Source organism: Pinus tabuliformis, chromosome 2_1 (assembly GCF_031772625.1).
Source record: "Pinus tabuliformis cultivar Carrire ecotype Pingquan chromosome 2_1, CPIR1, whole genome shotgun sequence".
NCBI classification, from domain to species: domain Eukaryota; kingdom Viridiplantae; phylum Streptophyta; class Pinopsida; order Pinales; family Pinaceae; genus Pinus; species Pinus tabuliformis.
The window spans coordinates 693,044,301-693,057,601 of NC_142299.1; the positions used below are offsets into that span (position 1 = coordinate 693,044,301).

General features: G+C 36.3%; 1 protein-coding gene across 1 annotated transcript; it reads right to left on the reverse strand.

Moving 5' to 3' along the window:
* Positions 1 to 935: 935 nt before the first annotated feature.
* On the reverse strand, positions 936 to 6,349 carry LOC149202488 (uncharacterized). The gene is made up of 2 exons (XM_089401604.1): positions 5,222 to 6,349; positions 936 to 4,958 (listed from the first exon to the last, which is right to left on the reverse strand). The coding sequence occupies exons 1-2, from the start codon at positions 6,347 to 6,349 to the stop codon at positions 936 to 938; spliced, it is 5,151 nt and encodes a 1,716-aa protein (XP_089257730.1).
* Between the last annotated feature and the right edge of the window lie 6,952 nt (positions 6,350 to 13,301).

Here is a 13,301-nt window from a genome sequence, read left to right on the forward strand (position 1 = left end):
AAGCACCTGTTCCCTTTCTGTCAATCTTTGTTCTTGAGTTGGATGATGTTTTGTTACCTTGTTGTCTTCCTTCCTGAATACTTCGAGGTGTGGTAGAGTCTAAGTGTGAGCTAGAGTAGTTAGCAGGGCATAAGCAAAAGCACCAGTGACCCTTTATGTCAGTCTTTGTCCTTGAGTTGGATGATGTTTTCTTACCTTGTTGGCTTCTTTATTGGCTACTTAGAGGTGTGGCAAAGTCTAACTAAGGTCTATGACACCTTGTGATAGACGTACTATGTGCGGGGGAGTCTAACTTTTCGAGGGTGAAAATGATATCTTCCAAAAACGCCATCGAAAAGAGTCACAGGAGGCGCCAAAAAGTCACAATCTTACACTATTTCCAATCATACTTCAATTTTTTCTTCTTTATCTTTAAATATTATTATTATTATTATTTATTTTTATTTTTATTTTTATTTTTATTTTTATTTTTTTTATTTTATTTTTTTTCAGATCGAAAAAGCATAATTGTATTTATATCAGAAATATAAACATAGCATTATGTACCAATACATTTAAGGGACTGTCTCTCATATAGATGAAACTATGCAAAGGGATGGAGAACTTGTCACAAAAATAAGCCCCAGCCATACTGATGGGCATCAACAGTGCATGCCAAAAGAAAACTAACAGCCATGAGAGATATGAGTCTAAAATAGTCTAACTGTGCGTAGAGAAGGCAATATTTAGCCGCTGAAAACAAAGAAGATCATAACAATCTGCCCTCATAAAAAAGAAAGCCAGATTTGCAGACATCAAGCTTGGAGGACCTGCGCTCACTGGAAACAGCAACATTAGAAGATTACAACCATCAACATCTGGAGAGAAGCAGCTGAACTTAATGGAAAACAAAATCAAAAGATGATGAAAGAACCAGAACCGAAGCAAAAGCAAGGTTAAAAGTCGGGAGGAAAGAAGTCCTGAATGGAGAAGATTTTTCCCTCATGAGAAACCTGCAAAAACCATAAGCCTGGAACTGCCTGAAGACCCTTTTTTGATAAACCATCTGCCTGCTGATTTAGGGTCCTCTTGATGTGATGAATGGAAGCTCCCTTGGATCTATTCCATAAATATTTGATCCTGTCTAACCATCCAATGAGCTGAGGCTTCATAATGATATTCTTACCAAGTACACAATCCACCATGACCTTTGAATCACCAAAAATGGATACATCCTGGAGATTGAGAAAGAGACAGAAGTGAAGAAGGCCAGCAAGGGCCATCGCTTCAGCCTTGCTGTTGGATCCTCTCCCCCCGTTCCAGTAAATGAGAAAATGGCTATTTTCATTTACCCAGATGATGACCCCACAGCCACATTGACCTCCCTGTTCAGCCCCGTCGAAAAAATCCCTTGGCATAGATGACAATTCCTGCGGGACCTCATTACCATTCTGTTTCGGCTGCTTGGAAGGGCACTGCGGAATCGACTCATAGATGGAAGTAATGATGGAGATGATTTCCAGAAAAGGGGAGGCCTTACCATTGAAAATAAACTTATTACGCCACTTCCAGATACTCCATACAGTTATGATGAAAATTGATCTCCATGACTTTTTTTGAAAACTGCTCCATAAGAACGCTTCCGAAATAGAGGAGTGAGACATATGCTGGATACCATGGCATTCCTCCAGAGCTCTCCAAAGTAGACGAGTTTTCTTGCAATCTAGAAAAAGGTGGAAATTGCTTTCTTCTTCAGACCTGCAAATGGGGCAAACACCAGGACCCTGCCATCCGCGTTTCCTTAAATTTTCCCAAGAGAGATTTCTATTGTGGAAAGACAACCAAGAGAAAAGGATCATTTTTGAGGGGCAGCCCGATTTCCAGAAGATGGGCGGGAATGAAGGCCTAAGGAGAGGATGCTTAAGGCCGATCAGGTCTCTATAAACATCTTTTACCTGAACAGCAGACAAACCTTTCGAGTTTTTCCACATGAGACAGTCCTGATTCTCCGTGCGAAAGATTCCACAATTTCTAAGACGGATTCTGATTTGATCCCATTGTATAGCAATGTCTATCGGCATCCCCAGACTATCAGCTTCCTTCCAGAGAGGAATCGGACCCTGCCAGCCTGCTATTAGGCTATCCCAATAAAACAAACCTTTCCTGTGAAGAAAGTTTAGTAATGAATCCTGAACCTCAATCACCTCAGCACCACTCATAAAATGATCTCTCCCAATGAGAATTTTTTTACCTGATTGGAAATGCCAAGATAAATTTCCCAGGAAAAGTTTCCCAATCTTTCGGAGGCTTAACCAAACAGGAGACCCTTTAGAAGAGCCTAACCTTTCTTTTCTGAGCCAAAATGCCAGATCCTTCCTTCTCAAATATTTCTTCCGAACTATATTGCTCCATGAACCATTTTCGAAGATGCCTCTCCACAGAGTTTTACAAAGCAAGGCCCTTCCGAAAGTTTTCAAGTCTAAAAGCCCCCATCCGCCGCAGCACTTCGGCATGGAAATATTGGATAAAGTTGAGAGATGAAATTTCTTTTTACCTGCTTGACCTCCCCATATGAAATTTGCCGTAAGCTTGTTCATTGCCATAATTATGCTTGCTGGGAGGAAATATAAATGAGCCCAGTATACTACCATCTGATTTAAAACCGATTGAGCGAGGATCACCCTTCCTGCAAGTGAAAGGCACCTGTATTGCCAGGCCGATATCTTCTTGTAATACCTATCTAATATCCACACCCAGTCCGCCTTTTTATAACCAGAAGCTTTTAACTGAAAGCCCAAATATTTTAATCCGAGACTGATAGATTGAGCTTTGATTCCAAACAGAGCCGATAACCATTCAACCTCGTCCTGGCACGAATCGTTATGGAAAAAGACAGACTTTTCGTAATTTATTCGAAGACCTGTTGCCCTCTGAAAATTTTTTAGAATCTCATAGTAACATAACCATGTAAGTCTGCATAGCATTCCGAACATTATAATGTCATCAACAAATAGATTATGAGAAATCGAAATGCTCCTGCATATTTTAAGCAGATAACATCTGAATTCCTCTACGGCCTTATTGATATGAAGGCTGAGAGTATTCATCGCCAGAATGAATAAAAGCGGGGATAAGGGACATCCTTGCCGGAGACCTCTGGATGCAGAGAAAAAAGGAGAGGGAATCCCATTGATGATCACCGCATAATTCACCTTCTCAACACATGCCATTATCCAGTTTGTCATGCTAGCTCTTAAGCCAACCTTTGCCAGTAAACACCTTAGGAATCCCCAATCGAGGCAGTCATATGCCTTTTGGAGGTCAATCTTAAGAATGACTGCATCTCTTTTTTTGGCCTGAATAGCAAATAAGCCTTCCTGTGTACTTGCCACCGCATCCTGAATGTTCCTCCCTTTAAGAAAAGCGTGTTGATCTGATGTTAAGTATTTGGATAATGTTCCTTTTATTCTCTCTGCAATTACTTTTGCAATAATTTTGTAAGAAATATTACACAGAGAGATCGGCCGGAAGTCCATGAAAGACTCCGCCTTATCTTTCTTCGGAATGAGCGCTATGTTGGTGGAAGCAACCTTTGGATTGATACTGCCCGACATTCTTGAACCCTCTATCATCCTTAACAAATCAGCTTTGAAGAGGTCGAAGAAGTGAACAAAAAACTCTATTGTCCAGCCGTCCGGCCCTGGACATTTATCTCTTTTAAATGATTTCATAATTCCAAGCAACTCTTCCTCAGAGATTGGTTGAAAATTTTTATCATTTGTTTCCTCATCAAACATCTGTGGAAAGACTTCGATGCCCCATAGAATATCCTGAAACCTGCACTCTTCAGATCTTTGGTACTGTTTACCAAAATAGCTTACTGCCTCATTTGATATTTCCTGTTGAGAGTAAATGAAATGGCCTCTTCCATCTCTTATCTTCCAAATGGAGTTTTTTTCACGCCTGGCATTTGCAAAGTTGTGAAAAAACTTTGTATTCTTATCCCCTTCTTTTAACCATATCGCCCTACTTTTCAATCGCCAAAAGGATTCCTCTTGTTCTAAAATTTTTATTTTCTTCTTTTGCAACTCCTTTATAAGACACCTCATTTTAAGAGATAGTTGATGAGTAGCCATCGCCTCCGATGCCATGTCCAAAGCCCTTTGAATGTTCCTGAGCTCTTTTTTGTTGGATTGCCTTTTCTCATATTGCCATTTTTTCACCACCTTACGCATATAAACCATTTTGTCCCTAAATGTCATCAAGAGCGAGGAAGGATTATTATATACCAACTCGTTCCATGTTTTTTTGATGAGGTCATTAAAGCCCGGATCCTCCAGGAAGGATCTATTAAACTTAAATGAGTATCCTTTCCTGAAACTTTTTTCCTTCCAGCCTAATATGATCGGCCTATGATCTGAAATGAAGATGTTTTCAATTGATGAAAATGGCATACCCATACAATCAATCACACTAGCATGAAGAAGAAACCTATCCAGCCTTTTAGCAACATATGCTTTCTCAATTCTGCCATTTTCCCATGTCGGGATCATTCGAGGAGGGAGAATGTCAACAAAATTCCTCTTCAGCAATTCATTCTTAATTCTTTCAGCAAGAGGGTCCTTCTTCTTGTTACTGCCCCAAATCTCGTCCATATTTAAAGTGAGATTTAAATCCCCTGCAATCAATAAATTTTCCACATCAAGCATTTCAGAGTCAAAAATATTCTCCCAGAATAGCATTCTATTCTTGTAGGGGGCATATATATTCAGGATATTTATAGGAAATTTGTGTCCTCTCATTTTTGCCGAAATCAGAATTCCTGCCAAGCAACTATATGTTTTTGCCTTGATCCAGGATGGATCCCATAAGACTACTAACCCCCCCGAGAGACCGGTCGCTTCGATGGCAGAGATATGCCATGAAGGAAACATATTTCTGAAGTAAGAGACTGCAACAGAGGAGGCATGCATTGTTTCCTGTATTAGAATAATTTTGGGACTTACTGAATAAAAGAGATTTTTTAAGGCCAAAAACTTGGGTCCTGCCCCCAAGCCCCTTATATTCATGGAGATGACGAAATTCATATTGGAGATTTTCCGGCCTTGCTTGCTCTAAGAGGCTTGTCTTCAGTCATGTCTATGATTGGGACATCTATAAGAGATAAATTTCAGATCCCTCTGCCCGCTCCCTCTCCTCTCCCCCTGAAGTGCCTGCTTCCCCCTTTTGTTTTCCTCCTCACCGTAATATTTCTAGCAGACTTTGGACTAATTTGAGGGGAAGATTGAGTTGAGGGTTTATGAATTGTAAGCGCCCTGAGCTGTAAAGATTTTTTATTTAACAGGAAGTCCAAGTCGCTGCCTACCGAATTTGTGGGCAAAGATGTAGGCGAGTTTACAGGGGTAGGAGTAATCATAATCTCTTTTCCTCTTTCTATTGAAGAATTAATTTTATTCGGAGATGGAGTAGAGGACTGGATGGATTGAATTTCATTGCTGAGCATTTTAAGAGGATGCGGAGTCGGACGAGGGCATGGGATCTCATGATCCGAGGCGGGTTCCAACGGGGGCATAGAGGGAGATATAGGCTCCGGGATTTTGGTATTGATAGGAGCCTCGTGGTCCGAGGCAGGCTCCAAAGGGGGCATGGAGGGGGATATAGGCTCGACGAGAGCATGAGAATCAATCGGATGAATCGGAAGCCGATGATCTTTGGCAAAGAAATCCGGGTGGGCTTCTGATCCTGAGAGAGACAAATTCTTTGAGGATGAAGATCGCTCTGACTCCCGGCATGGAGATTTGACTTTGTAAGGCTTTGCTGCAGAACGATGATGACTGTGCTGCTTTCGGTTATTTGAAAGGCGTCTTGGACAGTTCTTTATTAGATGCCCAGTGCGATGGCAAGCTGTACATCTAAAGGGAATCCCCCAGAAATCGAGCCTTTGCCTGATTTTTGAATCCCTCCAGTGAATGTCTATATGAGCCGGGAATCCTCCTCTGAAAGGTTTGTCTATTAATATCCAAGCTACTCGTTTGTCTTTCTCACCTAAAACCCAAGGATCCACATATACACATCTTCCGATTGCATTCCCGATTTTAGCTAGAGTTTCCTTTGACCACAATTCTAATGGCAATCCGGGAAGTTTGACCCAAATTAAATTATTGGATGGAATATTCTTCAATGGATTATAGCCCATATACCATCTGTGTAATGCCAAAAAGCTTCTTTTATAAACCCATTGTTGTTTTAGGATGATTTCCAGGTCATTTGAATTCAGAAAGTGAAAGCAGTACCATTCTTTCAGTAACCTGGCTATAATTGGAACATATCCAATTAACGGCTTCCATTGCTGCTCAAGCCAACACCTCATCTTCGAGTCATCTAGTTTCGGGAAATGCCATCTCCCAACCAAGGCCTTAGTTTGGAGACTTTCAATACGATCTGTCAGATGACTATTCTCTATTTTGATAGCAGCGGGAGGGGGGATAGTCTTAACAGGTTTTTTATTTCCCTGAAGACAGTCCTCATGCCAGGCTTTCTGGGTGAAATCATTTCCGGGCTGACGGATAGAGCTAAAAGGGTTATCTTTTAAAAGACCTTTCCTCTCATTTTATGGGACCGAGGGGTGAATCAGCATTTCCTCCAGAGTGGATTGCCACTCACTATCCACCTTGGCATTCTTGTGTACTAACTCCACCTGGATGGTCGCTTGAATCATTGCCTCCAAGTCAGAAGGTTCAGTCATTCTTAATTCCTCCACCTACTTTTGAGTACGAGGGGATCATAAAAATCCAGGGTAGATATGGCCCAGGGTCTACGGTCAGAAGAAACAGATGGATATGAGCAAAAAGCCCAGAGAGAGAAGGCTTAAGCCTCGAATTTTCAAGCTGCAGTACTGTCCTGTGAAACCTCGGGAACGAGTTACCCCTATTTGAAAATAAAGGGAGTTAATTATATGTCCATCAATTGCTTTACCTATAAAAAGGATGATCTATGTCATTGACTGGATTCTGACAGTCACATAGAATTTTGAATTTTTGACGGCCTGGCTTAATTCAGAAATCTGATCTGTCCCACAGAAAATTCGAGAAACCAGAGAAAGTACTTATCTTTTCTCTGCCCAAAAATCTTAGTCAGAGAAGGAGTTTAAGGCTTGCACTTATGAAGGCAAAAACAGTATCCCGGAGAAAAAATCCGGCCCAGAAAATACCAGGGGGATTCAGGCAAGAGGACGTAATGAGCCTAAGTTGCAGGGATCAGGAGGTTTCGGCAGGCTGAGTCTTTCAGGACGATTCCTCTAGGCAAAATATACAGCAACAGAATAATTGATAGACATACCACCAATGACCAACCTTAAACTGGAAGTCCGAGCATGGTTTTGAGATGACAAAATATTTATGAAGCTTGAGAAACGATACCCATGATTGTCTCGTTTCTGCAAACATGGGGAAAACTATAATCTTCTGCAATCCTTGAGACAATATTAAGACATTTATGCTACTTCCATCATTTACTTCCTTTCCTCTAAATCAGAAGAAAAAAAACACACTTCGAGCTTTCATAGACCCACAGAAACTAACTAATATCCAAAGAATTACAGATGCTTATATCATTCCTTTCAAAATGCCAATTCAAAAAAAAATATGAAATTCAAAGCATAGAGGAACTGACCTGGAGCCGCAGGCGAGCTGAGAGGAGAGTGCAAGAGCGAGATGCAAATTTGAGTCATGACCAAAGAAACTTCTCCAGCACAGAGCAGTTTAAGAGATTCAGAACGACGATAATCATACTACCCTTGAATTTGAGCCTACAGAGGTCTTGGAAGGTGACAGAGGAGGCTAATGTAACAGATTTTTAAAAAGTTGAAGATGCTTAGGCGATGAAAAGTTAAACTACCCATGAAAAAGAGAGACCGCCAGTATCAGAAGGTTATGGCGATTCAAACCATCGAAAAGCATACCCGCATGACACCCTTGAGCATTTAGAGTAGAAAACTTTGGTGGCGATAGAGGCCAAGTGTCGAGCATGAACTAATTCTACGAGTCTTGGGAAAAGCATGCATTATCGCGCAGTTTAATCAGAACGACGATAATCATACCACCCTTGAATTTGAGCCTACAGAGGTCTTGGAAGGTGACAGAGGAGGCTAATGTAATGGATTTCAAAGAAGTTGAAGATGCTCAGGCGATGAAAAGTTAAGCTACCCATGAACAAGAGAGACCGCCAGTATCAGAATGCTTATGGCGATTCAGACCATCGAAAAGCATACCCGCATGACACCCTTGAGCATTTAGAGCAGAAGACTTTGGTGGCGATAGAGGCCAAGTGTCGAGCGCGAACTAATTCTATGAGTCCTGGGAAGAGCATGCATTACCGCAAGAGGCCAACATGCATTGGCTACAGCTCCACCTGTGCTTTTCTTTTGGGATCTCCCTCCTTCTTGAGCTTTGGTTGGCCACACGTCTCTGCACTCTGACTCACTCTGACTCTCAAATTTAAGTTTATCATGCTAAAATAAATCTATATTAGTTGAACCAAGAAAAATCAATTTTAATATATTTTTTATTAATCTAATTTCATTTAAATTATTGAATGAGTAATACACTATTGATAAAGTAAAATTTTCACGTTGGCCTTTTAATTCTCTAATATGATGTTAGGTTGGAATTTTAATTTTCCAAACAAGTTAATGGGTTATTTGAAAAACATTAAATCGTTCTTAACCATCTTTCCCTTACCTTGATGGTACAAAATTCTGATTCTCACATTATATATTTTTTATTGTTTTATCTAAACATTATAAATTTTAGAGTTTTTTATTAGAATTTGGTGAATAAATTTTTGGTCAAATCTTGATTTTTTTTTGTTTAAAATATGTTTTTATTATATAAATAGATTTAACACTCTTTAAAAACCTCTAATATTTAGATTATAGAGAATTCACAACTCAAATTTGTAATTTCAACAAATCTTTACCAAATTCTGAACAAAAATCTTCTAAATTATATAATAAATAAATTATAGCAATTTTCATGCACACTAAGAAAGACTGACTTAAAGAAAGACACTTAGGGAAGGACTCCGAAGTGTACTATAAACCTCGATCACTGCAGTTTCCATAACAAGCAGACTGCACTCACTCGGCATTTTCCATTAAAGGACTTAACGTTTGCCCACACACCTCTGCGCACATGCATTGTACCACGTTCACAGTAAATCAAGTCTACAGTTCCCAAATCACTCACAATATCAGCATCTGTACAATTATAACAATGCACTGACAATCCTTTTGGCAGGTTGTAAATCAAGTGTACAGTTCCCAAATCGCTCACAATATCAGCATCTGGACAATTTTCAGATTCTGTAAGTTTTCAGGATCCTCCTAATATCTGCATACCAAGCATGTGGGCAATTTTTAAAGTACAGATTCTGTAAGTTTTCAGGATCCTCCTAATATCGGCATACGAAGCATATGGGCAATTTTTAAAGATTATCTTCCAACAATTATGTTTTTTTTTTTTCGAAAGTTATAGAAATTTTGGTTATATTTTGAAAAAATTTGACAGATTTTTGTAAATTTAAATAAAAGCTGTCAAAATTCATAATTTTAGGTGACCTAAACATTTTTGATGGTGCTCAATTTATTTCTACTATAAAATAAACATGATTCAAACACTGCATCTACAAGATTTTTTGAATTTTTTTTCCCAGATTCCAGGACTTTTGGTTTTCCATGCAATTCCTCCTTCAATGCAATTCCTCAGCCCTCTGTAAACAACTCCCTAAATAAATAACTAATTCACATGTTTTTTTTAATAAAAATAAATAACTAATTCACATGTTTTTTTTAATAAAAATAATAGATATGTTTCATACGCAGTGGCACCCAGGGATTATTTTTTGTTTTAATGAAGAAAAGGAGATACACTATATATAATCTAGAAAAAAAATTCATCATATATATAATTTAGAAAATAATTTAGAATTTCTTTATCGTAAATATGATTTTTATATATTTATTAGTTAAATTTGAATATAAAATTGTGATGGTTACAAATATGAATTATTATTATTTTAATTTATTTTAATGTTATTTGTATCTTGTGTGTTTTTGAAAAAAAATATGTATAATTTTATTAATAAAAACAAAATTACACTATAACCAATTGAATTAGATTAATTTATTATTATTTTTTATTTTTCAAATTAAATTGATATTATGTTTTATTATTATTATATTAAGCATGGTATAACGGTTTTGCCTCACTGGGTATTAGTTTGTCTTTGACAAAAAATTTATGGCATTTATCCATAGTTTAACATTATGAATTCATTTTTTGTTATTATTTAAATTTATTTATTTGTAATGTGATTGGTTGAGGTCTTATTATGGGTTGTTTAGTAACTTCCATTTCTATTAGTTACTAATTTTTTGTTTTAAGTTTTATTTCCATTTTATTTAACTTTTTTTATTTTGTTTTCTATTATTTTTGTTTTCATGAATTATAATTTTTTTACTATGTTTTCAATTTAAAATGATTTCCCATTAGAGGAGGAAGCCTTCCCCACCAAAATCCCTCAATAGTTCCCGATACTAGGAATCTGCATTAAATGATAGAGAACACATTACTAGATTTTCTCAATCATTGGAGCTCCACAATATGTGCATTAATTAAGAAACTAACTACTCTTACACATTTGTTCGGTTTATGTTTGAAAACATTTATCACATAGTGGTATTTATCATAATAACAACAACATTTCATTAAGGAAGATGCAAGTAAATCAACCCTAAGTTAAAGGAAGCTCATTGACAAAATTTAAAGGGGAAAGTATTTTTAAAACATTTTGCAATAATTTTTTTTAGTTTTTTTGTCTTTTTCTTGGCCATTTATTTTTTCTCTTTTCAATATCAATTCCTTTAACCATAATTTTTTTTCTTAGTTGAATTGAGGCTTCTGTGATCTATAACAATTATAAGAAGAAATATTTCGGTGTAAATCACATTCAGAAAATCATTGTCGACGCCTTTCGAACCAACCAGTGTGGTTCATCGTCAGGACAAGTTGAAAAATCAGATCTATCTTTGCCAGTTAAATACTTAGAGCAGAGCTTCCAATGGCTAACTAGGACAACGTCTACATTTGACTAGGGACCAGGGTCAACTAAACCCGTAATAAAATTAAGCAAGGGACCTCTATATAAATTACATGAGTAAATTTAATTAAATTGGTAGTCTCATAAAAAGTTAAAAATAATTAACTAGAAAAATGGAAATATAAATATATAACTCTTAAAATTATAAATTATTTGCTTATTTATTTAATATTTAATATTATTATTATTTATTTATCTATTTATATTTATATATAAATAATATATATATATATATATATATATATATATATATATATATATTAAAAGCAATATATATTGCCCCCGAGGGATAGCTCAAATGGTCGAGTTCCCGTTGATAGTACTCTCCCGGTTTGAGAGGTCACGGGGTCAAATCTCCTCGACGCCCTCGGGGGTAGGCCTGATGGCCGTGCCTCTCTACGTGGACGTAGCGGCCCACCTCTGGTGCCCCGTGAACCACATCGAAAAAAAAAAAAAAAAGCAATATATATTAATATATATATAGCTCTTAAAATTATAAATTATTTGTTTTTATATATATGTATATGTTAATAATAATAATTATATATATATATATATAAAATAGGAGGATAAGTATAAAGTTAGATGAAAAAAATAAAAATAAAAAATTAAACATAAAAATAAAAAATAAAAAATAAAAATAAATAAAATAAAAATAAAAATACATAAATAAATAATATCTAAATATACTGGAATAAAATAATATACAATTAAAAAAAAAAACGACACAAAATCAAAAGAAGGAGGAGGTCAGGAAAAGGAACAAAAGAAAACCACAGAGCAAGAAGGAGACACCCTAGGAGGAAGAAAGAGAGAAGGCTCCAAGGGGGACAATGAAAGCTCGAAAAGGATAAAAAGAGGGCGGCAGGGGGAAGAAAGACTAGGAAGAAATGGCAGGGATCCAACAGCTACTGATCTTCCAGCCGTCATCTCTATTGAGATTATATTAATATATATATAGCTCTTAAAATTATAAATTATTTGTTTTTATATATATGTATATGTTAATAATAATAATTATATATATATATATATAAAATAGGAGGATAAGTATAAAGTTAGATGAAAAAAATAAAAATAAAAAATTAAACATAAAAATAAAAAATAAAAAATAAAAATAAATAAAATAAAAATAAAAATACATAAATAAATAATATCTAAATATACTGGAATAAAATAATATACCATTAAAAAAAAAAACGACACAAAATCAAAAGAATGAGGAGGTCAGGAAAAGGAACAAAAGAAAACCACGGACCAAGAAGGAGACACCCGAGGAGGAAGAAAGAGAGAAGGCTCCAAGGGGGACAATGAAAGCTCGAAAAGGATAAAAAGAGGGCGGCAGGGGGAAGAAAGACTAGGAAGAAATGGCAAGGATCCGGCAGGGGGAAGAAAGACTAGGAAGAAATGGCAAGGATCCAACAGCTACTGATCTTCCAGCCGTCATCTCTATTGAGATTATTAGACGTTCTTTCAATTTCAATAGCTTCCAGCCGTCATCTCTATTGAGATTATTAGACGTTCTTTCAATTTCAATCGCTTCCCTGAATTTACGATGATGGAAATGAGCCACTTTGGCAATTACCTTGGCCTACTCTATACAAACCTGATGCTTTACACTATTTTAATTTGACTTTACTTTTTTCCCTTCACTTTTCTGTAATTTTCAAAATAACAACTATGCAATAAAACTTTCATTTCATTCAATATAATTAAATTATTAAAAAATAATTCTAAAAGTAAGAAATTAATAAAATTTAAACAAAATTTGACTGTAATTTTCTCCATTATCTTACATATGCACATCCTATTTTTCATTCTACTTCAAATCTTAAAGACTTATTGCCATTATTGCAGGCATTCAAATATTATAAATTTGGAAAATGATGACTTGTGAAGTTGACATTAACAATATTTGTAATTTTTATTTATTTATTTCGATTATTATTAAATTGCATTTCAATTAATAATTATTTATTATTATCGGTGAACTCTAACAACCACAAAAGATTTTCACATTGATGACTATTCCCCAAGTGCAGTGATATCCGATGCAGTGACAAAGGAACTTGTGCCCAACCCCTTGTGTTGCCCAAATCCCATTAATAGGTGGAGTTTTTGTAAAAGTATTGCAGAAATTTAGTCGTTATTACTCATCAAAGTTG

What these genes read in the sequence shown, in the direction of transcription:
- LOC149202488 (XM_089401604.1), bottom strand. Translation starts at nt 6,349, where the DNA reads ATGAGGTGTTGGCTTGAGCAGCAATGGAAGCCGTTAATTGGATATGTT. An exon ending in AGTCTGCTAGAAATATTACG is followed by an intron (nt 4,959 to 5,221) that starts GTGAGGAGGAAA and finishes ATTCTAATACAG; the next exon opens with GAAACAATGCATGCCTCCTC.